Source organism: Euleptes europaea, chromosome 18 (assembly GCF_029931775.1).
Source record: "Euleptes europaea isolate rEulEur1 chromosome 18, rEulEur1.hap1, whole genome shotgun sequence".
In the NCBI taxonomy this organism is placed as follows: Eukaryota; Metazoa; Chordata; class Lepidosauria; order Squamata; family Sphaerodactylidae; genus Euleptes; species Euleptes europaea.
The window spans coordinates 86,970-111,829 of record NC_079329.1 but is presented as its reverse complement, the minus strand read 5'-3'; the positions used below and the strand labels follow the sequence as shown (position 1 = coordinate 111,829).

At 58.8% G+C, this 24,860-nt stretch overlaps 3 protein-coding genes across 3 annotated transcripts in view; 1 reads left to right on the top strand and 2 right to left on the bottom strand.

Annotated features, from left to right (window-relative positions):
• Positions 1-24,860, top strand: part of RNASEK (ribonuclease K) — a 278,954-nt gene that overhangs the window by 246,751 nt on the left and 7,343 nt on the right. The gene's annotated exons all lie outside the window — the stretch shown is intronic.
• On the bottom strand, positions 4,753-14,617 carry LOC130489635 (calpain-5-like). The gene is made up of 12 exons (XM_056863403.1): positions 14,453-14,617; positions 13,764-13,895; positions 13,325-13,533; positions 12,451-12,643; positions 10,571-10,764; positions 9,061-9,138; positions 8,534-8,717; positions 7,943-8,068; positions 6,544-6,740; positions 5,934-6,055; positions 5,397-5,533; positions 4,753-4,932 (listed from the first exon to the last, which is right to left on the bottom strand). The coding sequence occupies exons 1-12, from the start codon at positions 14,615-14,617 to the stop codon at positions 4,753-4,755; spliced, it is 1,917 nt and encodes a 638-aa protein (XP_056719381.1).
• Positions 17,459-24,624, bottom strand: TAF6 (TATA-box binding protein associated factor 6). The gene is made up of 14 exons (XM_056863402.1): positions 24,469-24,624; positions 24,221-24,307; positions 23,215-23,368; positions 22,180-22,236; positions 21,873-21,992; positions 21,211-21,353; positions 20,828-20,905; positions 20,107-20,208; positions 19,825-20,007; positions 19,006-19,080; positions 18,780-18,905; positions 18,249-18,422; positions 17,957-18,163; positions 17,459-17,833 (listed from the first exon to the last, which is right to left on the bottom strand). Exons 1-14 carry the CDS (start codon positions 24,622-24,624, stop codon positions 17,459-17,461), a joined length of 2,037 nt encoding a protein of 678 aa, XP_056719380.1.

The window sequence follows — 24,860 nt, the reverse complement described above, 5'->3', positions numbered from 1 at the left end:
CCCCCAGCAAGGAGGAAGTGGGGCAGCGAGGGCAGGCCTGCCGATGTGGGCTTGCTGGGGAAGGAGCGCCTTGATGCACACAGGGAGAGGCGACTCTGGCAAGACACTTGGGACCCCCACACATAGATACTCATAGGGGCAGAGGTCTCTGAACACCTGCAGGTCGCGTGTCCACCAGACGGAACCTACACCGTGGAGTCCTCTTTAAACTGGAGTTCTCAAAAAAGCCTGTAAGGTGCCAAGGGCCTCCGTGGACACACACACCCCCGGGAGAAAGATTCTGTCTGCCCTGCCCCCATACTCCAACTCCCTCCCCAAGATTCAAACCAAACCTGTGGAGGATATAAGACACAGGACTTGCTGCCTTGTGATGGCTTAATAATTATTCCTCGGGGAGAAACCCCAGCGGAGAAGGCGTAACGGACAATGTCTCTGCCCGCAGCTTTCTGCTCTTGGCTGGGATTCACAGTATCAAAATTCTCCTTGTTTTATCAAATTAGAAAAGGCTTACACCTCTTCCAACTTTTTGATAATACAATGTTTTTTCCAGGACTGTGGGTCCTTTGCTTCTCTGTTCAGGTAACCAGCAAATGAATTGACACCTGTGTGAATCTTTCTAACTGTTATTGAAAAAAGGAAAGATTAGTTTTATTAAACAGTATAAAACAGAGAACTAAAATGATTGAACTCATACAGAATGTAATTAAGCAGGCAAGCACAATCAAATCTCCCAACATTATTTAATGCATATTAAAACTAGTCTGTTAGAATAAATCAGAATCCAGTCTCTTATTCATTGCTCTTAAGGAATATCAAGTAAGCCAAAAGGGTCCTTATATCTTACCAAGCAAGGGTCCCTCAATCTCTGATAGCAGAGCTTCAGTCCAAGGAAAATCTGATTTGGTCCTCAGACTCATGCATAGTTATAGAGAAAAAATTATCAATCTCTGAAGTTACTTATCAAAATCATATGACTATTTCTAAGTACCTGGTTGGGTATTATAATAAGCAAATCAGCATAAAGTGAACATCTGTTCACTTTATCACATGATTAATACATTTCTGAAATAGCTAGATAGAAAACCATAAGCTATCTTATCAAAATAACTCTTCAAAAACTTTCCCCAAACTTTCCCAGGCCTAAAACTCAAGCAAAGGATGACATAGCTACAGGTATCTCCTTATGCTGGGGATGAGATCATTGCTACTGAGACAAAAGGACAGGCTTGTAAAATCCTATGTTTCAAAATATGAATCCCACCAGAACTGTGGCTCTGTCCCTTACCTAGCGATTGGAGGACATGCAGCCACCCCAAGCCCCAGCAAAGTCCCCTCTGTAGGTGACAGAAAATCCAGTAGGATCTAACTGGGCTCTTTGTGGGACATGCCACCTAACATTAATCTCTTCAGCACTTCCTGCCAAAGGATGAGCCCGGTTGGTCTCTCGCAGTGCTGTCCCCTCGCTGTTGCCGGGACCACTCACGTGAGCTCATCGACAGCCGCCCCCTCCCCTTGGGACTCCTCTGTGATCAGCACCACTGAAGGGGCCTCATGTGAGTCCAGAAATCCCACCGCCAGCATTCAAAATATAGAGTTGTTTAATATGCAATTAAAAACAAACCAACAAAGGCAGGGGCTAGATACACAGCAGACTGAGCATGGAGGGCAATAAGAAGCAATGCAGCTGCAGTCTGACCTCGAACTCTCAGGTGTCCTAAATGAAGGTGCAATTAGGATAGTCTCTTTTTTCAGGTTGCAAGCAGTCAGAAATGTTCCACTGCTTTGGTTTCACGGAGTGGGGATTCCCCCCCTCCCTGTTCAGCCACATGTGGTCACAGCTGCCATTGTGATGCTCAGGGGTGAGAGAGCTCCCAGGAAGAAGGCGAGATACTAGAGAGAGCTTCTGTCTCTTTGACAGGTTTTTTTCTCTGGCTCTCCCTCCCCCCCCCCCCCACTTTTCTAGCCCTTCTGTTTTTCCTGTTCCCAAGGGAAGGCAGACAAGCTCTGTGGCTCAGGTGTGACTTTTCTTTCCTTTGTTCTTTGCTGGTCAGGCCACCTGCATCTCTACTGAGTTGGCTGCCTCTTCCGCGCTCGCGGCTGCTTTTCCCACCCTGCTTTTCCTTTGTGCAACCCACTTATTGTAACTTTGACATAAACATATGGGGTGTAAGGCATTTTGCCACAGGAATCTACCATATGCCTCCATGCTCAAATATGTCAGAAGCAAGAAACCAGCCAGGAAGGTGGCTGGGGCCTTAGGATGACCAAGGAATAAAAGGATTCTTTAGCGGAGATGGGGAGATTACACTTTTATTTATTCTTGAGCTAGAAGTGCTGGCTACAAAGATCAGACAAGACCCTAGAATTAAAGGAATGAAAGTGGACAGAGAAGAGTTTGAAATGAAAATCTCCGCTGATGATGCGGTGCTGACAATTTCAAACCCCCATCTGTCGATGCAACACATAATAGAACCAATTGAAAAAAAATGGATCTTTTTTGGGCTATAAAATTAATAGGAAAAAGATAAAAATAATTTTAAAAATTTTAATGAAGCAGGAAGAAGAAGATATCAGAAGGATTACAGGATGTGCAGTAATGTCAAATCCAGATAAATGTTTGGGAATAAACCTGACCGGAAAAAATGACACACTGTTTAAAGACAACTACAAAAATGTGGGTGAAAATTCAAGAGGACCTGCAGCGATGGTCTAAACTAAAAATCTCATGGCTAAGAAGAATTTCTACAATAAAAATGAAAGCATTGCCAAAACTAAACTTTCTATTTCAAATGTTACCAATCTATATACAAGAAAAAACCTTGAAGGAATGGCAGAAACAGATAAATAAGTTCATATGGAATGGCAAAAAGCCAAGAATCAGATTTAAAGTTTTACAAGATGAGAAAAAGAGAGGATGCAGAACCTAATATTAAATTATATTATCAAACAGCTGATTTGGATTGTGGAGTGGATTAAAAACCCAGATAAAAGAGTAATAAAATTAGAAACAGCTGATTTGGAAGAAGGCAGACATGACTATTTATGGACTAAAAAAAGTCTGCAAAATACAAGCTGCGTAATTAGAGATGGACTACTGAGAATTGGGGAATCAACCCAAAGAAGAACTGAGCAATCCTGAAGGGGGGTAGGTAGAGCTGCTCAAGAGCCAATGTGACCCCTACGCCGGTGTGCCACTTGTGCCAGCTAAGGGGGCACGGACGCCAACACAGGGGAGCTTATGGCGGCTCTAGGGAGCCTCAGGCGCCGGCGCTGCCTCCCCTGGAGCGCTCCTCCGGCGCAAGGCATCGCACCAGCGCCAATCAGGGCATTCCTGGGGTGGAGCTGACATTAGTCAGCTTCCTAAGCCCTTTTGGCCCGAGAATGCCCCTTTATGCAGGTGCCGAATTATGCCTGCCCAAAGGCACATGTAGCCCCGTGTAGCTCTATGGAGAGTTCCATGGGGTTTCTTTCAAAAATGTATTTTTGGCTTGCTGCACTTGGCAGGAAGCTGCTCTGGAAGCAGAGCGACTGCTTCCGTCTCTGGGCGCAGCTTAACCACCCCCCTCCTCAGGATTGGGCTGCCCATACTGGCAAGTAGCAGCCAAGTTTGTAGATGACAGCAAATTATTCAGGATGTTGAAAACCAAAATAGATTGTGAAGAGCTCCAGGAGGATGTCTACAAAGTGGGTGATTGTGCAGCAATGTGGCAAATGAAGTTCAACATGGATTTATATTTAAATGGATTTATAAAGTGATTTATATTAGAACAACGTCCCGCCCCCACTTTAAAAGTATTCTGATGGGGGTCTGAACTGACTGAGACTGATAGAGATCTTCGGAGGTTGGAGCCCCTCCCTGATGAGGAAAGGCTGGATATTGTTGGACTTTTCAGACTAGAAAAAAATGGCTAAGGGGAGTCATGATAGAGGCTTATTCAATTATGCATATGGGGCAGAGTAAGTGGGGAGAGAGGGTGTTGTTCCAATATAAATTACTTTTTTTCCCTCTCCCATAATATTATAACTTGAGGGGCGCCCACTGACATTGTGGGGAAATAGGTTCAGAACAAACAAGAGGAAATACTTCTTTACTCAACAAGTAATTCAACTGTGGAACTCACTGCCAAGGGAGGTGGTGATGGTCACAAGCATGGATGGCTTTCAAATGAGCATAGACAGTTTCCTGCACCCCAGCCGGAGCCCAAGGGCTGGAAAGATGGATGCTGGGATGGAGAGGGCTGCATCATCCGGGGATGGCTGTGGTCTCTGTGCCCTGGACTGATCCTGTCTGTCAGCCCAGACCCCCTCAGCATCCCTCAGCCCAGATCCCCCTCAGCCAACCCGATCTGCCTGCGGGACCCTTCACACCCACCCCCTCCTCGCTCTTCTCCTGCAGGTGATCAAGCTCTTCTCCTTGGGATCAGCTTCCTTTTTCAAGGGAAGCTGGGCTAAGAGCTGAAAGGATTTCCCTACAAGAGCAAGTAATTGTTTCTCTCCCTCCTCCCTTTTTAGCGTGCTTGTCCATGTTATGACTTTAAAAGCATGGCTTGTGGTTCTGCGGGGGGGGGGGGCAGAGCAGTGGGCATTTTCTTGGGAGGGGAGGGACAGGCCCACTGCCTTGGCCTGGGCAGCCGCCCTTCCTTTGCCCTCAGGTGGAGGAAGGCCTTTTTCCCAGACCTGCTGCTGCTGTCTGAGGCCACTCCAGTGATGGAGCCCTGCCCTCCGAGCTCCTTGGCCTCCAGTGGGGTTTGCTCACAGCGACAGGACGTCAGTGCTGGTCAAGGTCTCCACCAGAATGTGGCCAGCGGGGCCAGCCTGGCGAGGCCCCTCCAGGGGCAGCAGCTGGGCAGTGCCACTCTCTGTGGGGGTGTTTGCCAGCAGCTTGATATAACCCAGCTGGGTGCTGCTGCGCAGGAGCCGCCTGGCCCAGACCTGGGGGACAGAGAACACGCATTGAAGCAGCCGGTGGGAAACCCCAGGAAGCCACACGCCAGGGCAAGGAGGCAAGGGAAGAGGAAGCACCCTGAGAACCGACTGGCCCCAGCGGGGCATCCGGACATTCGTAGCGCCACGACGGGGCCAGTTTTATGAAGCAGGATGCAGAACCGCCAGAGAAGGACGAAGCAGAGACCCCACCGGCCCCTCAGCTTTTTGACACATGGAAGAGATGGAGGGGCTGGAGCCAAGGGAGTGATGCAGCCTGGCCTGGAAGCAGCCCAGGCAGAAAAGCAGCCCCCGCTGGACCTGGAGAGGGTCATCCCTACAGGCCTGATGCCACAGCTGTACACACCCTCTTTGTTCACAGGCAGAGAAGGCAGAATAAGAGCTTCACAAGTGTCCATCGTGCCAAAACCTGCAAAGTACATCCAGGTGTGCATCCCGGCCAGCCCCCTTACCTCGATGCGGATGGGCTTCTGTGGGCGCCGCCGGCAGAAAATGGCCTTGAAATCAAAGTCTGGGCTGGAGGAGGCTTTGTGGACCCGGGATCTCACGGCTTTCCCCTCCGAGGTGACACTCACATAGACGTCTGGGGCTGCAGACAGTGTCACCGCAGGAGGTGAGACACAAGGCATGGGTCCCGAGTCCCCCCCCCCGATGGTTCCCCAGTGGGTTCAGCTGGGGAGTGAAGGGGAAGTTGAAGAGGGAGAGGTCCAGTCCTGGTAGAGTCTCCCTAGAACCCACCATCAGGGACTGCTGAGCTCAAGGCTCCTGTTGTTCTAGCTGTGCCCTCCAGGTAAGTGTGGGGGGGTTATTTCCTCTCCCTGGAGGGCTTCACAACACTGCAGGCAGGGGGGCAGGCAGCACAGGATCAGCAGCAGCCTCCCAAGGGGGAGGGGGGGTCAAGGCGCTGACAGCCAGATTGGGGGAGGCTTGGGGTGGAATTCTCCCCCCTCCCCCAGGCTGGGCCCACAGTGCACAGGGAGTGAACTCACGCTTGCTGGAGTCAGGGACCGCCAGCCCCACAGCCCGCTGGACCCAGACTGAAGTGATGAGCTGGGGGGCACCAAGGCAGCAACTGCAAGGCAGGGTGGGGGGTTCATTGAGGCTGATTTCTCTGCAAGGAAGGGGAGGGGAGGGAAGAGAGGGGCACAGTCAGATTCCAAACTAGTCCGGTCCAAAGGGAACCTGAGGACGGAAAGTCACCAGTCAGGATGAAGCCCTGCTGGCCCGCCAGCTTCTCCCTACACATGAGAATCTGGGAGGGATGGAAGAGGAGGGGGAGGGAGCCCACTGCCTCCCCACTCCTCCCCAACCCCCATCTTTTTCTGTAGGACTTTTCATTCCCGGGCTGGGAGTGGGGGAAAGACATGCTGGCCCTTCCTGCTCCCTTGTACGCTTCCCAGGATGCTGCAGCTGTCACGGGGCGGGGGTGGGGGCTTGTGCTCAGTTCAGTCTCTAGTGGCCAAGCACCCCCCTTGTGGGGCAGAGCACCCGCCTTCTCTGGTGCCCACCGGCAGCACCTGCCACACCCGTTCAGGCCCACCGGCGGCCCAAGTGGGACAGCAGCAGCCCGTCCAGAGAGAAGAGATGGGGAAGTCTCACCGCAGCCGGGCCGGCAGCTCGCTGTATAGGCGCAGAAGGAAAGCGCCCTTCTGGCCTGGGGCAAAGGTAGAGGGCAACAGGGCATAGCGCCCACCAGGCAAATCCACACGGAGCACGACACTGCGAGAGTCGATGTAGGTGGAGCCGCCCGCCCGGGGTGGGATCCGCTGCAAGCGCCAGCTTCGGTTCTGCTCCACCTGTGGGACGAGGGAGCAGACCACCCTGGTTTAGCTCCCAGGCCCCCAACTTGTCCTCAGCAGTCCCAGACAAAGCCACGTTTGGCTGCAGAGCAAAGATTCTGGCTGCAAACCAACCCCCGGCAGCTGTGGGCTGAGCCCTCGCCCACCCCCAGCTGCCCCCGGAGCTTAAGAACATAAGACAGGGCCTGCAGGGTCAGACCCAGGAGGCCCATCACGTCCAGCAGTCTGTTCACACAGTGGCTGATCAGGTGCCTTTAGGAAGCCCCCAAACAAGACCACTGCAGCAGCAGCACTGTCCTGCCATGGCACCTAATATCATAGGCCTTCTCCTCTGATCCTGGAGAAAATAGGGGTGCATCATGACTAGTAGCCACGAATACCCCTCTCCTTCAAGAACATTACCACTCCCCTCTTAAAGCCCTCCAAGCTGGCAGCCATCACCACATCCTGGGGCAGGGAGTTGTGTGAAAAACTATGCATTGTGTGAAAAAATATTTCCTTTTATCTGTTTTGAATCTCTCACCCTCCGGCTTCAGCAGATGACCCCATGTTCTAGTATTATGAGGGAGAAAAGCTTCTCCCTGTCCACTCTCTCCAAACCATGCATAATTTTATAGACCTCTATCATGTCTCCCCTTAGCCGCCTTCTTTCCAAGCTAAACAGCCCTAAACAGCTTCAATCCACCCAATCAAGTTGCCCAAGGATCCTGCCCATAGACACCCGAGAAGGGGAGTGTTGGGGGCAGAAGCCAGCTCGGAACCCACACGGAGAGAGAGTCGGCCCCTTCCCACATCCGAACCTCTATATCTTTGCATCAGTTCACCATCTGGGTTGCACCTGATAATTCAAGTAATTGGTGTATTGCAATTCAGCAATTCCTGTAGTCTTCTCTGGACTCTCTATCTTGGGTGCTCCCCATGCCCCAAAGATGGCGAAGACAGTCTCCAGCCTCGCCTGTTGCCCCGGGGGCACATTTGAATGGGGATGAGGGCTCCCCCCATCAGGTCCTCATGGCAGAGTCATTGATTATTGTGAGAGGAGTCGCAACACGACCCACATGAAGGGCTGCCCCAATCAAAGCTCCCTCCGTGTCCGCCCCCCCCCCAGTGCCAGTCTTTCCCCCTCCTTGTTAGCCTGCTCTGGCACCACCCCCCAGCACTGCCCTCCAGTGCTCCTCCCAAGAGGTGGCGTGACTCACACTGAAGAGCTCAAAGCCTACGGGGATGTTGTTCCCCCCAGAGCCGGATCCGCGCAGCTGCCGCCGGTCCATCTGCTGCAGAGAGATCAGCACCGACCCCTGCGCCTGGGGAACCTGGAAGAAAAACTGGCAGGGAGGGGGAGACAGGAAGGGCTGGCACCCAAACATCAGCACAAGGAAGGGCCGCCCCCCCTCCAGGCCTCCGTCCTTGGGGCTTTGGGAGGCCTGCTCCCCCCTCACCCCCCCCCAGCACGGGGGTCCTTCTGGGGCCAAGCATTGGAAGCCCAGAGAATCCAACGGCAGGCCACCCTGAAAATTAGAGTGCAGTGTGGTGTCACGGAGGGTGAGGACGTCAGGGGAACCCAGGTCACGCTGAGAGCTGCCACTTACAACCCCCCCAGGGGCATTCGCCTATCCGAAAGGCAGGTGAGCACCGGGGGTGGGGGCAGGTGTCCTCTCCAGCTTCACAAAGGGAACACCACCCACAAGAGGGAAAGACCCGTCTTCCTGCTGCCTCAAAGTGTATCAACTATTTTGGAAGGGCCAGATGTGCCGGGTGCAGAGTGCTCTTGGCACGGCCTTTGCTCCCACCTGCGGGTTCTGGAGGAAGGAGTCCGGGTGGTTCAGGCAGCCACCAGCACGCCCCTTCTGTGGATCCCACTCTCCGAATCGCAGGCCCTCAACCCAACGCCGTCGGCAGCTGAAGCGCGTTGTGTTCATGCGCTGGCAAATGACCACGTCTGTGAAATGGGTGCAGAAGTCCCCAAAGCTCATCCTGACAGACAGACAGGCGTGTAGCGGATGAGTTACCTCGAGCGGGCTGAGGGTTGTCTGCCTCCCCTTCAGCACAGGGTTTGGTGCCTCCACTTCCAGATCTCAACCCCTTCACTCTGCCGGCACAGTCTTGTGCATGGAGTGTGCACTGTATGGAATGACCTGTGGAAATCTGGTGGGGGTGGGGCAAGATGGCCTTTGTGTACCCCTAGATTTGAGGAGTTGACCGTCAGCCACTGAGAACCAGCCATGCCAGAACAACCCAAGGGGGCACCAGAGCCGAGGGAGATGTCCCACACTTGCCCGTGTGCACGGGCGCACAGGCACACACACGCAGCACCTACCAGAATTCCCCATCATCCCGCACAGTGACCCCCATGCGATGCCGCTCCCGTTTGCTCACTTGCTGCCATTCAGGGGACCTGTGAGGGGGTCAGTGGGGAGAGACAGAGCTGAAGGGAGATGCCTGCTTCAGAACAACCGTCTGCTGGGTCTCTCCCCCTCTTTCACCCCCCACCCACCCACAGCAATCAGATCCTGCCTCCCCCCCTGCCGGGCCCAACAATCTGCGCAGCAGCCCAGGCGGGAGTGGAGCCTTTGCTTCTCTGGCTCTCCTTAGATTCCAGCCTCGCTCTCTAGAGAGCGCACAAAAGCTCATACTGGAACACAACTGGGTTGGGTTTTATTTTTGCTGCGGCAGACTAGTCCTGGGATTCAATCTCTTGCATGGGAACTATTAAAAAACAAATGAAGCTGCCTTACACTGAACCAGACCCTTGGTCCATCAAAGTCATTACTGTCAATTCAGACTGGCAGCGGCTCTCCAGGGTCTCAGGCAGAGATCTTTCACATCACCTATCACCTGGTCCTTTTAACTGGAGATGCTGCCAGGGATTGAACCTGCAACCTTCTGCATGCAAAGCAGAGGCTCTTCCACTGAGCCACGGCCCCTCCTCCCCAGAATGCAAGCAAAGAGCTCTTGGGCTGTAGACTGCCCTCTGCCCTTTTAGATGCTGTGTGGCTTTCCGTTTCTTTGGCCCAATGGGATCTCAGGGGCCGTGTATGAGAACACCACCACCGCCCCGTGCCAATGTGGCCAGAAGAGGGTTCTAGAAAGGGCTTGCCCAGCTCCTGCCAGGGCCTTCCACTGAGAACCGACTGCCCACCCCAGAGGCTTCAGCCTAAGCAGTGGCTTCGAGAGGCTTTAACTCCCCAAGAGCTGATTCCACAGGAGAGCTCTAGAAGAAATAGACTGGCCATTATTCATTTATTTATATTATTTGCAGCCCCCCTTTCTCAGAGGCTCAAGGCAGATTATGCAGGGCAAGCCAATGCGAGCAACAAGAAATATGATAACAAGCAGAAAGCGGAAAGAACGGAAACTGTTAAGGCCAGTGGGACTTGGCCTGGGGGTGCCAATGACCCCCCACACACACACACACACATCTGGGCAGAGGGGTCAGGCCAGCCCAAGGGCAAGAAGGCCCTGCCGAGGGGAGGGGCCATGGCTCAGTGGCAGAGCCTCTGCTTGGCATGCAGAAGGTCCCAGGTTCAATCCCCGGCACCTCCAATTAAAGGGACCCAGCAAGTAAGTGATGTGAAAGATCTCTATCCGAGATCCTGGAGAACTGCTGCCGGTCTGAGTACACAATACTGACTTCAATGGACCGAGGAGGGTCTGGTTCAGGATAAGGTGGCTTTATGTGTTCATGAGGGGAGGCAGCACCCAGCTTTCCTGAAGCCCATCCAGGGTAGGCTCCCAGCCCACCCGAGTCCGCCCCTGGTTTCTAGATGGAGTGCAAGCAGAATAATCCACCGCTTTCTCTCCTCCTCCTGTCAGCCTACACAGCTTACTTGTCACTCCAGGCCCCGTCCCACTCCACGTTTCCCCAAGGGTTCCGCATGCGAATCAGCTGCAGCTTCTTGGTGCTGAAGAGTTCCAAGAGGCCCCGTCGGAGGTGGACCGTCCGGACAGCGGTGATGCCGTAGGCGTGGCCCCGGACCAGGCCGCAGGACAGCTGGGCTTCCGGCTTTTCTCCTGGCAACGTCTACTTGTTGGAGAGGAGAACAGGGCAGAGGCAGACTGTTATCTATGGTAACGACCTGTACCCCCGTTTTCAAGCACGAGCCCCTCCCCCACCTCATGAGTACCGTGACCGCCTACTCGGCAGCTTCCGCCTCCTCCCATCTGCTGTCCGTGGGCAGAGCCAGGAGAGGGAAAAAGCGAACTCCTGGCAGCTTCCGGCCAAGGCCAGAATGGGCTCCTGCTGGTGGTGGTGTGGGAAGCAGACCTCCCAGGGGCCGCCACCTGGTCCAGCCAGAAGGGCCTGGGGAAAAGCCACTCGCCGTGAGCCAGAGGCAGATGACCTCTGAGGGAGGAGGGTCCACTCCCAGCCACGGTGGCCACTTGAAAGCCAGCATGAGTGTCCGACTAGGCCCCAGGAGACCCAGGTTCGAATCCCCATTGGGCTATGGAAGCCCGCAGGGGGACCTCGGGCAGGGCACGCTCTCCCAGCCTCACTTACCTCACAAAGTTTCGCTGAGGATAAAATGGAGGAGAGGAGAAGGGTGTGGTCAGCTGCTCTGGCCATCCGGCAGCAAGGCTGATTCTACGACCTTAGGCAGCTCAAGAGAGGGGAGGGCATCTTGGCCATCTTCTGAACATGGGGTGGGGGGGGTCACTGGGTGTGTGTGGGAGGGGGAGGTAGTTGTGAGTTCCCTGCATTGTGCAGGGGGTTGGACTAGATGACCCTGGTGGTCCCTTCCAAGTCTATGTTTCTGTGATTCTATCCATCGGCATAGATAGATGTAGATGCTTTCCTTGGACAGAAATGTCTTGTCACCTTACCGAATTCATTTTTTAAAGATCAAATCGCTTCAGCGAGTGATGATTGCACCATCCCACGGGAAAGATTTCTGCAGGTGAGCCGTATTTTAAGGGGAAACTCCTTTCTCTGATGGAGATGGAGGCCTCGGGAACTCCCTCGCTCCCAGTCAACTCCCTTGGGTGACTCTGAGTTCCTCAGGAGAGAGCGGGCATGTGCATGTGTGCATGTGGGGCTCACTGAGCTCCAGCCGAGAGGTGATGGGGAAGAAGGCAAAAAGGAGACCAAAGCAGAAATTCTGTAAGGATGGGATGTTTCAGCTGCCCTCATGCTGCCGAGGAAAAAGCACATCCCGGTCAGGACAGAACCGCTCAACACCTTTGCCTTGGGACAGCAGGTCATGGGCCCAACGAGAGAAGAGGCGGCCCTGGAGAGGGGGTTGTCCTGAGTGCGAAGCCTCCTTGCCCCGGCTGTAGCCACAGCAAGGAGCAGGGGGCTGAAAGCATGTAAGAAACTCTGGGAATGTATCTGAAGCGGGAAGCCAGCTGGAGAGATGGAGGGGCTGTTGGAAGTCACAGGAGTGAAAGGAAGCTGGGGAAGACTGCGGAGAAACAGAGAGGGCCTCCCTCTCCGGGGAAGACGCCTGGCAGCAGCCAAGGCCCACAACGACTCTTTCCCGGGTGCCTCCAGAACTCAGCTCCAAGGGCAGGCTGACAAATGCAGCAGGAATGGGCCAGCAGTTCAGACCAGGGCCTCCCCACAGGAAAGCAGAGCTTCACCTCCTGCAGTGGGAGCCTGAAGCCCCCCACCCCACCCTGCTGCTTTGGCATGCAAAGCACAGCCCCCCCCCCGACCCCCCCAAGCTACGGCCACTCCCCCTACTGGCCTCCCCTCGGCTCGGTTTCTCACCCGGATGGAGCAGCTGATGAGAGCTGCCCGGGAGTGGCCCTTCTTCAACTGCTCAAACAGCCGCTCCTGCTTCTCGGGGTCACTCCCAACAGCCCCCTCGTCCAAGGCCAGCACTTCTGAGATGCCGCCTGTGAAGTCCACCAAGGCCTCGGCTGTGTTTCCACCCTCCAGCGCCTCATAGCAGCCATTCAGCCTGGGGAGGGGGGAAAGGGTGTGTGGAGGAACAGCACAAAACCCTCGCGGGATGCCAGGAGCCAGCAGGTGTCCCTGCGGGATGCCCCCTTGACCACGGAAGGCACTGGATCAGGACCTGCTGGAGAGTACTTTCACCCAAGAGAGAAAGAGCCCTGCTGCAACCAACCAGCGGGTCCATCCTGTTTCACACTCAGGGGCCAGCCAACAGGCCCTCCCCCCCATCCCCCCAGCCTCAAGGGCTGGCGGCTCCAGGATGATGGCAGGAAGGGGCAGGGCCTTCTCAGCTGTGGCTCTGAGGAAGGCAGGATGCATTCTCCCCCTCCCCCACACCCCCCATCTGCTTCTACAGTTTTTGGCAACAGAAAGGTACTTAGAGGGAAGGTCAGTATTCACTGGCTAAATTGTTCCTGGGGGGAGCCTGGTCTGCTATTGTCAGTTCTCTGCATAATGTACTTTTCTTCAGTTATTTAATTATATACCAAATCCCCCCTAAACTAGAGGGGTTAGGGTTGGTTGCAAGTAAGGAAAAGAAACCCTGAACATGCTCAGAGGCATTCTTCAGCACCATCATTCCCCATAATTCAACCAGAGCTGAGCTGTCTGGCACAAATACCAGCTGCGAACCAGACAATCCCTGGTGGCCTCCACCCGCCCCCCAGCCACTCCCCCCCCCCCATACTTGGCATAGGCTTTTTCCAAGAGGGCGCTCCAGAACTCGCGGGGCTCCGCCGAGTGGCAGAAGAGCAGCTGCCCATGCCGGCAGGGCAATTGGTCATCCACACAGACCTCTGTCCAGAGCCCCCAGCGCCAAAAGCGGAAACGAAAAATGCCACCATATCTCTGTGGCCGACGAGGGTCCCAATCCTGCTCACGGGGATTTGGGATCACCTGCAGGGGGCAGAAAGAGGAGCGGAGGCACAACAGAGGTGGGTAACAAAGCACGCCTGTACCTCCCTGCCCAGTGGCAAGGGGGCACTTTGCCCATGCTCAAGGATCCTCTTCTTAGGTCACCCGCCACATCCACAGGGGGAAAAGCCAGCTAGCATGAATGCTCAGTCCTAGGTGGGCACTTCAGACAGGTGCCCAGAGCATGCAGAGGGAGGGGCTCCTTACGCTACCTTCCTCCAGACAGCAGGTTCCCCGGCCAGGCAGGAGGCAGCGGCCACGAACCAGCAGTTCCCGAGGCTGCCCTGCTGGAGGTCCCCGGGGCTGATTCCATCCACAAAGAGCCGGGGGTTGGAGCACAGTTCCTGGGAAGGGCATGGGGGGAGGCTTGCTTAGCGGAGGTCACCCATCAGCTTCCTAAGGACTGCCTTCCGCGAGGACTCCCTGTGGGTCAGGGCCGAGGGGGGCTGGGAGGGCCACGGAAGGGGAGGCCACCACGGAGAAGTTAGTGGGCCTTCCGCTCCCTGCTCAGCTTCAGCTGGGGGCTGGCAGCATTCCCAAGCCCCCCCCCCCCCGCCAGGGCAAGAGGCAGCTCTCCAGTGCGGGCGGCTGGTGAAATTTTCCAAGGCGCCCTTCTGAAAGAACCACCCCCACCCCCTGCTGGCTCAGTCTCCTGCATGCTGGGCAAGAAATGCCCTGTCTTGGAGAGGCTGGTGAGGGGAGGCAGTCCCATCCCCCTCATCCCCCTCCTTCCCTGTAGCTCCCCCCCCCCAGACAATCTGGGTGGTCCCAGATGCTCTCCCACTGAGCCACAAGACCCCCGTTATGCCCCAGCTCTGCTCCCCCGCCTTGGGGTCACAGACTGCATTCTCTGGGGGGGGAGGCACTTTTTTGGGAGAGCCGCCAGGGATCCTCTGCTTACCCCTGGCCGCTTCCAGGAAAGCCCGTCCGGGGGGGCTCGATGGTAGAAGAGAGAGGAGGGGGCAGCCGGAAACTCAGGGTCTTCAAAGAGCCTCTGCTGGCGAAGGCAAGCTCGCTTCAGGTGCCGGTACCGCTGGCCCCGGAAAGGATCCAGCTGGGATGGCATGGCCAAGAAGCAGCAGGCCCAGCGTCAGCCAGGGTGGGGTGGGGTGGGAGGCCCAGGTCAGAACTGTGAGGAAGAGTGGGATGAAAACGTTCTTTGGCTCAACAAAAAGATGGTCAGGTGGTAAACATTTTGGCCTTTCTCAAAGGAAGCCTCTTCTGGAAGAGCCGCATCACCTACCTCATGGCCTCTTGAACCCAGGAAGGGAGGGAAGGAGGGGCCACTCTGAGCAGCCCCTGTCCCGGTGCCACCGAACCCAGGGCCCACCTTGAAAACCTGGTGCTGCTTTCTCCCGTCCTGTGCTATCTAATGTAGTCTTGTGCCTCCTCTGCCTGGCCAGCGGGTCTCCAGGGTCCCCTCGCTGCCGCCCCCTCAGCCTCTCACTGGAGATTGAACCAGGAACCTTCTGCATGCAGAGAAGATGCTCCCACTCCCCAGGGCCACCACCCTCCATCCTCCAGGACCCCCGCTTCTCTGTAAGACACCCCGGTGTCGTTTCATTTCCTACTTCCATTAAAGAGCAAGAGAGTGTACATTGTATTTGCACAACAACCCTGGGAGGTAGTGATGCTGAGACAGAACGACTGGTCCAAAGTCACCCAGCAAGCTTTTGGGCTGGGTGGGGATTTGAACTTGAGTCCCCACCCCTCCACAGGTGCCACACTCCGACACTCGCACCCCCTTGACCACACCGGCTTCCATTGTGAGCTCGCCACCGCCTCACAATGGCTTTCCCCGCCCCCCCTCTTCCTCACTTGGGCTCCCAAGAGCCGCCAGCCCCAGGTCCCCTGCACACCCCACCCCACCCCATGCCTTTGCAGGAGGGCGCCTGCCCAGAGGAGGGGGACTGGGTGCTCCGGATCCTGGCCGGGATGGTCCTGCTGTGCATGGCCTCCCACCTGATTGCTCTGGTAAGGGCTGCCTTGAAGGGGTGGTGTGTGTGTGTGTGTGTGTGTGAGGGGGGGAGATTCCCTTCTGGAGGGCCACCCAGCCCTTCACTCAACTGCCTGGGAAAGGTGGAGGAGAGATGCTGGGGGCCAGGAGGAGGCCAGTGGCCCTGGACCTGCGGGCAGCACCACTTGGCCCAGACCGGTCCGTCGGCGCTGAAAACCAGGGCTGGCTCCACAGCTGCTGAATACCACCCCCCACGCGCCGCCCTGGGCAGCCAGAAGGTCACTAACTGGGGGCCCTCGGGCTAGCCGCCTTGCTCTACCTGGCAGGGTCGTTGGGATGACAAAATGCCAAGAGGAGCGTGGGTCCTCGGAGGAAGGAGGGGAGAAACGGGGCCATCCTCTCGCCCCCTCCACCCCCCTCACTGGCCAGGCACGCGGGTGTCTGTTCAGACGGGCCTTGGCTGCGCCCTCGCCACGCGTGTTACAGCTCCACAGCAAACGGGGCCCCAAATCAGATCCTTCGCCCCCGCCCCCCTAACCTGCGCTCCCATCCTCAGCTCCGCCGGCCTCCGCAGGGATCGCGCAGGAGCGCTCCACGCCGCCACGCTCCCCGGGGTGAGTCTCTCCCCCACCCACCCCGCCAGCGTCTGGCCCGTGCACGTGTGAAGCAGCCAGGCGAGGCAGAGGCAAGGGGCCGGGCGGCCGGGCAGGTGGAGGAGGAGGAGGAGGAGGAGGAGGAGGAGGAGGGGGGGGCTGGCGCCTTCCGCCGCTCAGCCTCTTTTCTCTCTCTCCCCCCGCCCGCCCCGCCCGCAGGAGAGAGACCCCCGCGGGCCGCCCCCAGCGCCTCCCGCCCGCAGAAGCCCCCGCCGCGGCCGGCGCCGCGCAGCTCGGAGCACTCCAGCGCCTGGCTGGCCCCCGCCGCCCGCCCCGGCCCGCCGCCGCCGCCGCCGCCGCCGGCCCGCCCCGCCCGCCTGCTGCTCTGCTGCCCGGCGCTGAAGGGGGCCCCGCTGGGCCAGGTCATCTTCGACGCCCGCCGGCCGCCCCTCGCCCGCCCCGCCCCGCCGAGCCCCGTCTGGCGCCTCCAGTAGCCGCCCCGTCGGGCACGGGCGAGGAGGGGGCCGCGCGGCCCGGACACCCACCCGCCTGCCGGGCGAGCTGCCTCCTGCCGAAGGGGCGAGGCGGCGGCGCCGCAACCAGCACCGGCAGAACCGGTCGAGCTGGGGCTGGGGCGGCCCCCCACGCCCGGCAGCCAGGGGAGGAGCCCCAACCCGCCAGCCTGCCAGGAGGGAGCTTGCCATGGGGCGGGGGGGGGGAGAGGACGCCCCCCCCCGCGCGCGCGCGCCCCTTCCCATCGTAGGAGCAAGCGCTGTAACGTCTTCCAGAAAAAAGTAAACTTTCCGAGGTTCATTCCGCCTGCAGAGTGGGGGGGGGGGAGAAGAGGGCTGGTTCTAGCCAGCAGGGGCCCTCCCCCCTCCCTCAGCCCCTCCCTAACCTCTTTGGCTCCTCCCACCTCCTCTGCCCCTACCAGGGGAACTGTCTTTTAAGATCTGTTCATTCCCAGGTCGGCAGGCCCCACAACCACCCAGCAGGTCGAGCTCCCTTCACCCAACTAGGGGGGCCTTCAAGGGCAGGGCAAGGTGTGGAGTCAGGAAGGGGACCCCTATTCAGGGGGTGCTCTCCCTTGGGGGCCAGGAAAGAACCACAAGAGGCTGATTTAGCAAAGACCCAAGATAATTTATTTACATGGTAGTTTATTTACACGCCCGCACCCCATTGGAGGTGGGGAAGGAGACACCAGCCGGGGTAAAGAGTGACCCGCCTTGCGTGACCCGCCTTGTGGTGACAGCTCCCCCCCCCCCGCCCATGTGTCATCCCATCCGGCACAAGGTGACCTAGGGGCAGGTGACTGACTGGTTCTGCCTCCAGTTTCCACGCCCAAACAGAGGGGTTCTTACAGGGATGGCTGTGGGGACTCGGGCACCATGCCCGGGGCTCCGTTGGCTTTGGCCAGGAAGGCCGTGGCGGCGCTGGTGGTGCTGGCACTTGCCGGGGGCTGGGGGCTGTCGCTGCGCTCCTGTTTGATGCCCGCAGAGAGGGCCAGGCTGGGCTGGGCAGAAGAAGAGGGGGAGAGCTGCCCGCTCCCCCCTTTGCCCTCGGCAGCAGTTGGCAGGGAAACCACGATGTACTTCTGGACGCTGCCCGAGACGGGGGGGCTGGGGGCTGCCTGCCCACCTGAGACCAGCTTCACCAAGGGCTGGGTGCTTGGGACGGTGGTGGTGACCGGGGAGGTGGAGGTACCCGCAGGAGCCCCGCTTAGCGTGATCACCTGAGGGGATCAAAGGGGCAAAGGAAGTCACAGGGTAGCCGGCCCAGGTGGGCCCCCCTCCCCACCCCGAAGGAGCAGGAGCCTGCCCCGTCTCCTGTCCTCAAGCCCCACTCCTCCATTTACCTGCTGCGAAGTGGAGGTTCCTGAGGCAGAAGACATGACGATGAACTTGGTGGGAGGGGGTGAAGGTTGTGTGGGGGTGGCGGGTCGGGCAGAGACCAGGGTCTGCATGGGCAGCGTGATGGAACTGGGCACCTTGAGGATGCCGGGCGTGCGGGAGGCGGTGCCGCCCCCCTGCGGGGCCTGGGAGAGCGTCAGAGTGGGGCGAGGCTGCAGGCAGAGAGGAGGGCAGTCACTTGCAGAAGGAACAGAGGGCCTGGGCCCCACCGAAAGCCCCGCGGGGCTCCTGCCTCACCTGGGTGATGGTCAGGGTGGTCCGGTTCACCTGCTGGGCTTGCAGAGCTGCCTGAGCCCGCGCCTTGACCACGTGGGTGCAGATGAGGGGGCCCAGGGGCCCGTACTCCGCTCGGTAGGCCTCCGGGTTGTCGGGGGAAGGGCGCAGCTTGGCCAGGACGGGAGCGCAGTGCTTCTGCAGGAGGGTAAGGAGGAGAGAGGGCAGCCGTGAGGCTCGGCTCCACCCCACCACAGCCCACCCCCTGGGGGCTGGAACAGCCCCAAGCCTCTTCTCTGCACGTGCACCAGGGCAGGCTTGGGGACCCCCACCCAGGGGACAGAAATTGGCACTCCCCTGAGAGGAAGAGCGAGTGGGAGCTTTGCAGAACTGGATGGCCCAGTTCTCCCCGCCTTTGGGTGGAATGGGCAATTCTCCCCCTCCCTCCCTCCCGTGGCCCTAGCAGGGCTTCTTCGCCCCCCCCCCACCTCTGCCAGGACTTGGGAAGGCAATTGGGAAAGTCCGTCCACCCTCCCCCACCGCCACCCCGGTTACCAGCAGGAGGCTCTGGACGTGGTCAGCTCCGATCTTGTCGATGTTGCTGACAACCGGCCCCTCAAGCACGGCACGGACCCGCTCCCCCTCCACCTGCAGCCGTGGCAGGATCAAGGTCTTGATCACCTGGGGGACAGAACATGCACCAGGGCAGGCTTGGGCCTCCGGCTGGCCCCAAGCAGCCTGCCTCCCCAGGACTCCCAGGGCCCCCCCGGCAGCTACTCACATCGTGCCCGAGTTCCGCCAGCCCAGCGATAGAGCCGTACCGCGTGGTCCACGGCGTCTTCTCGTCCACCCAGCTCTGGTGTGGGAAAAAGGGCCGGGAAGGAAGCGTGAGTGGGGTGGAGAAATGCTTTCCCCCTGAAGGCTTGAGTGGAGCAAAACCTCCCCCTGGAGTTCTGTCGTGGCAGTCGGAGGGAGCTCTCTCGTCTGGGGCCTGCTGGGCAGGACTGCAGGTCTGAGCAGAGGCTCCATCGTCGTCACTGGACCCCTGTGATGCGCATGAGCCGGCCTTGGGGCCGACGTCCGCCAGAGGGGGGAGGGGCAGGTTTTCCCCTTCTTTCGGGTCACCCGCTAAACCTTTTGCTGTGTGGAGGGAGCGGATGCCTGTGGACATTCTCTTCCCCAGAAATACTTCACTATTGCTGAGGCTCGTGGTACTTCCTTGTACCAGGCTGACCCCCCCACCATCCTGGGCACACTGGTTTAAAAGGAGTGCCAGGAAGAAGAGGAGGGGCAGCCAGGTGGCACACGGCTACTCCTGCTAGGGCCCATCAGTGCAGTAAGCTGTGCCCGTGGTAACCAAAGGCTGGGTAGCGGGAGACACGGGCACGAGGCAAGGCCTTAGGACAGCAAAGCAGGGACCTCCCCTCTCAGCGGGCAGTCCCTACAAAGGCCTGGTGGTGGCAGTGGTTGAAGGAAGGGGGAGGGGAAGCCGGGCAGGTGGCACATGCCCGGTGGGGCCCTTAGGCGGCCACCGCTTGGAGGGCCCGGTGGAGCTGAGAGGGTGGGGGGGAGGTGCTCCCAGGGCCGGACCCCTCCTCACCTTGGTGAAGGTTTTGGTGATTCGGGACTGGATGTTGTTGGTGGTGGTGCTGAAGTTCTTGCAGATCTGGGCGATGAGGCGAGCGGCAAAATCCCGCAAGGCCCAGTGGTTGTCGACGTCGGGCCGAAGGCAGAGCTGCCGGCTGACAACGCAGGTCATCACCGCCGGGATCAGCTCGTGGAGCTGCAGCCGGGGGGGGAGGGGAAGGAAGAGCATCAACTCCGCGGCCGCCAGTCAAGGCCCCCCCAACCCCCCCAACCCCCGGGCAGGAGGGCCGCTCACGTATTTCTCCAGGTAAAGGGTGGGGTTGTCCATCAGGGCCTTCACCATCCGCATGAGGTAGATGAGAAGGGCCAAGTTGTTCTGCACCACATTCACACGGACCTGGGGGGGGGAGGGGCAGCCTTGAGCCGTCCGTGCCAAGGAAGCCACCACCCATGAGGATTGTGGGCTTTGCAGCAACTCTACACTGCCGGCAGAAGACGGCGAGCTACCACAGGACCCCAGGTGACCCCTTGCGACAGCTGCAGGTGGCCGGCCCGTGGTTCCCTCCCAACCCCTGCTGGACACCTCCTCCCGCACAGGAGGATGACCCTGCGCTCCTTGAGGACAGCTGCTTGTTACACAGCTGCCAAGGCAGCCAGCTAGCCCCAGGAACCCCCCCACCCCCACCCCAAGTGCTGTGCCTGGCAGCTTCGATTCCTCACTCAACCCCATTTAGGAACTGTGGCTTGCCACTGAGGGGCAGCGATCAACTTTAAAGCAAGCCTTCCCACCAGAGAAGCCTCGGGGAGAGCTTGAAGGGGGCAAACTCAAAAGCAGGGGAAGCTGCTCACCCTGGCCACGACCCTTCCCCAGCTGGCTCTCTGGCCAAGCTAAACCCCTGCACCCCGGAACAGAGGACCACGGCCAGGCAGGGGCAAAGACCCAACGGAGAGGCTCTGAGCAGTAATGCTATTGTCGCACCAGCAAGGACAATCCCCCCTCCCCCGTCCCCTCTCACCCCTTCAGAGATAAAGGTGCTGAACCGAGGCAGCATCTGATACAGTCCCGGGTCTGTAGCGATGCTCTGGAGCGCTTCCTGGGAAGAAAGGGGACAGGGGAGGTGCAGGATAAACAGAGGGCCGCAGGCTAATGCGGAGAAGGAGTCCGGCCATCAGCCTGAGCAAAGGAACTGGGGCCAGCTTTCCTCCTCAGAGCAGCCCCCTACAGGACTGGGGCTGCAGGAGCCTCATGCCAAACAGCCAGAGGGCGGAGAGGAAGGCAGAAAACCCAGGCATGGGGGCACAGGCGGCCGGCCGGCTCTGGGAAGCACCGTACTAGCTGAGCCGGACTCTGCTCTGGGCCAAGGACGGTGTGTGTGTGTGTGTGTGTCTGCCTGCTCACCGCCCGCTTAGCCTCGCAGGAGCCGACGCAGGCCTCGGTGATCTCCTTGTAGTACAGCTGCTGCTCCACGGACAGCTCGTGGATGCTCCGGGGCTTCAGCTTCAGGGGGGTCCCTTCCAAGAGGGGCCCTTTCTTCTCCTTGCCTGCAGGAAGGGTGGGGGCAGAGGAGCAGGCTGTTGAGGTCAAGAGCTCTCCTACTGCCTACAGCCAGCACTGCTGAGCCGCCAGAGCACATTTCAAGAGGCGCGGACCTGCAATCCATAACACGCAACTCCTGGCAGAAAGGAGCCACGTGGGAAAGCTCAAAAAGGATCTCTGGACACTCTGCCTCCATCAGCTGAGGGGGGGGGATTGGGCTGCCATGCTCCAGGATCCCAAGCGTACGGGGGTGTCAAAGGCATCCCTCTGCAAAGGCCACGTCAGCCTAGCACAGGCAGCAGAGGAGCTCAGCACAGCTGGCTCTCTCTGCATGCTCCTTCCCCAACGCCCACCTTTCCCAACACATCTTTGGAGTCTCCCATCTGGGATGCCGAGTCAGCCTGCTACAAGAAGGTGCCCAGAGATGCTTTCCACGCGACTGCAGCATGGCTCTTCAGAGGGAGCCCTTGGCCGTCTGGTTTTGCATTAACCCCTCCCCAACCCCAGAATGCTGTGGGGTTGACCTTTGCCATCCGGGGGTGTGGCGCTTTGCCCTTTGCCCTTGAGGGCCCCATCCTCCTCCTGGCCAGGCTTGGTGGCTTTGAGCGGCTCCGTGGCCTCTGCCTTCTGCTGTTCCTTGGGGGCTGCGAGGGAAGAAGAAGAAAAAGAAGCAGCCGAGTGAGACCAGCAGGCGTTCAGGCCGCAGCCCTCAAACTGATGTGCAGTTGGGGGTGGGGGGGTGGAGGCCATTTTTTGGAGTACTTTGCAGGTGATGACCTTCCCCACTTGACGCAAAGTTTTCAAAAATAATGGCAATTGATTCCCACTCACCTGGGGGTGGGTTTTCTGGGATGGCGGGCTGAACTCCTTCAATACTCAACCAGTGTGCTGTTAAGAAACAAAACAACCTCAGACAGAGAATTTACCAGTTTCACAATCCTGAGAACCCCAACGGAGATCTTACAATTTACACTCTTCGTCATGGCACACAGATGCTTAACAACGTGCTTCCAAAAGTAAAGACCATCTTTGGCTTTTTCACCTTGGAAATTTTGGCAACTATACCTGTCCTGTATTTGAATCCCAACCACTTTAGCACACCCTGCCTGGTCTTATTTATTTAAAATATTTATATGCCACCTTTCGACCCAAATAGGGTCCTTCGTGCATCAAGCAGTCTCTGAGTGCCTCTAAGGCAATGGTTCCCAAGCTGTGCTCCACAGAGCACTTGGTGCTCTGCAAAACATCTCCTGGTGCTCTGTGAAGAGATTGGAAAAAAAATACTACTGTCATTCTGTTTAGGATATAGATGCTAGGGGAAAATTAATACTCCGTGACATACCTCTCTCCTGAAAAGTGCTCCATGACTCAAAAAGTTTCGGAACTGCTACTCTAAGACATTAGGGGAGAGGGGGCTCAGGTACAGGGCAATGTTCAGGAATTCCCTATCCCTAGGAGCACCCCCCCATGATTCCAGGGACAGCCCTGTAGAAATCTCATGGGGTGGAGAGCTGAGCAGCAAGGGGGCCCTGTTGCAATCTCATGCCAGCTGCCAAGGGGCAGACCCAGCAGGCAGAAACTGCTCCAGTCAGTGGGTTCCAACTAAGTAGGATGGCGGGCGCCTGCCCCCCACCCACTCTCAGACCAGCTCGCCTTAAGTCGGAGGGGTTTGCCAGAGTCAGCAGAAACACCTGACTCCAGCCAGTTCCCACAACTCTGCTGTGCGGCCATGTGAAGGTGCTGGCACCCTATTCTGCATCTCTGCCCCCTGCTGTGCGTTGCTGCAGCTGGAGGGGTCCTTGCGGGTGGAGATATACTACCTACATGTTCCCAACTCCTTCAGCGTGCCCCATGGCCCCACCATACCCTTCAGGCAGACATCCAGAGGGACACGGGGGAGGGGTGTGTTGATGATGTCACTCAGGTCCACCTCTTTCTCTTCGTAGAAGTAGAGTTCGCGCCCCCCACCGCTGGCGTAACGGAACGGGATGAACTCCTGGGCCTGGAACCCGTACAACGGCTGCAGCAGAGACAGAGAGCAGACTGAGAGCCAGACGGGGCAGGGCCAGCCCGGCCCCCGGAGATGCTGCTGCACGGGCCACAACGTCAGACATTGTGTTTAGCGGCACCAGCCCCTCACAGGTCCCGAGGAAGGGCACCATTCCCCACCCACGCACACACTGCAGAGTCGAGCCAATACCACTTGCGACAGGGATCTCTCCAGCACCATCTCCTCTTCCCACAGAGTGGTGGTGGGAAGTACCATTGAGGCTCAGATGACCTACGGTGACCCCAAAGGACTTTCAAGACAAGAGGCGCGCAGAGGTGGTCGGCCTGTGGCCGGCCTCTGCACAGCAACCCTGGACTTTCAATTACTGCCCAGGGCCGACCTTGCTTAGCTTCTGAGGTGTGATGAGACGGGGCTAGTCTGGGCCACCCAGGCGAGGGCTTGAAAACGGGTGGTGGGAAGAGCCATTGAACTGCAGCCGGCTTATGCTGACTGCCCCCCCCCCCCCGCCATCAAGGGTCTTCAAGGCATGAGACGTTCAAGGGCAGCTGGGCATTGCGTGTCTCTGTGGAGCAGCCCTGGACTTCCCGGGAAGGCTCTCCCCTCCCTCCAACTCCTCACCAGGGCCGTCCCCACTCAGCTTCCCAGAGCGGGCTAGCCTGGGCAGTGCCGGCCAGGGCCTGCCCACAGGACACCCCAAGGCAATGCAGGCCCAGGGTCCATTCCCTCCCCCCCCCAGGGGATAGGGCATCCGGGGTGCCCTTCATCCGACCCCCCACCCCCGCAGCGCTATTTGCCCGTTCAGAGAATGGCTCTAGCTCCTGCCGGCGACCCCCTCCGCACCCCACCCCTCCCCTCCCTCACCTCCACGTTCTTCAGCTTGAGCGCGAGATCCACGTCGCCCGTGGTCAGGTGGCGGCGCTTCCCCATCCGCATGAACTTCAAGGCATCCTGCAAAGGGCGGCAAGGGGAAGGGGCGTCGCTGCACGGCCACGCGGGGGGGGGCGCGTGCGCGTGCGCCCAGAGACCCCCTCCGAGCTCACGCGGGGCGGGGGCGGCGGTGGGGGGGGGGCTCTGGCGGCCGGACACCCCTCCCCCCCCGGCCGGCCCACCTGGGCGACCTCCTTGATGCGGTAGCTGACTTCGTCGGCCAGCAGCTGGCAGGTCTCCTCGGGCACCTGGCCCACGCCCAGCGACTCCGCCATGGCCTTCATGGACTCGGTCGGCAGCTGCGCCTGGCCCGCCTTCGCCTTCTTCTCCTCCGCCATCTCTTCCGGGGGGGGGGGGGTGGGTGGGGCGGCAGGACCCCCGCCCCCCCCCGCCCTCTAGCCCCGGGGGGGCTCTGCGCACCTCGCCGGCAGCCCCCCCCCCGCCGCTCACAACGGCCCCGCGCGGGAGCAGCCGGCTCTGGCCCGGGGGAACCCCCCCCCCCGCACCCCCACCCCCCGCGCCGGTCAGCCGCGGCCCCGATCCGTCCTCTGCCCGGGCGGGCAGCAGCGAGACG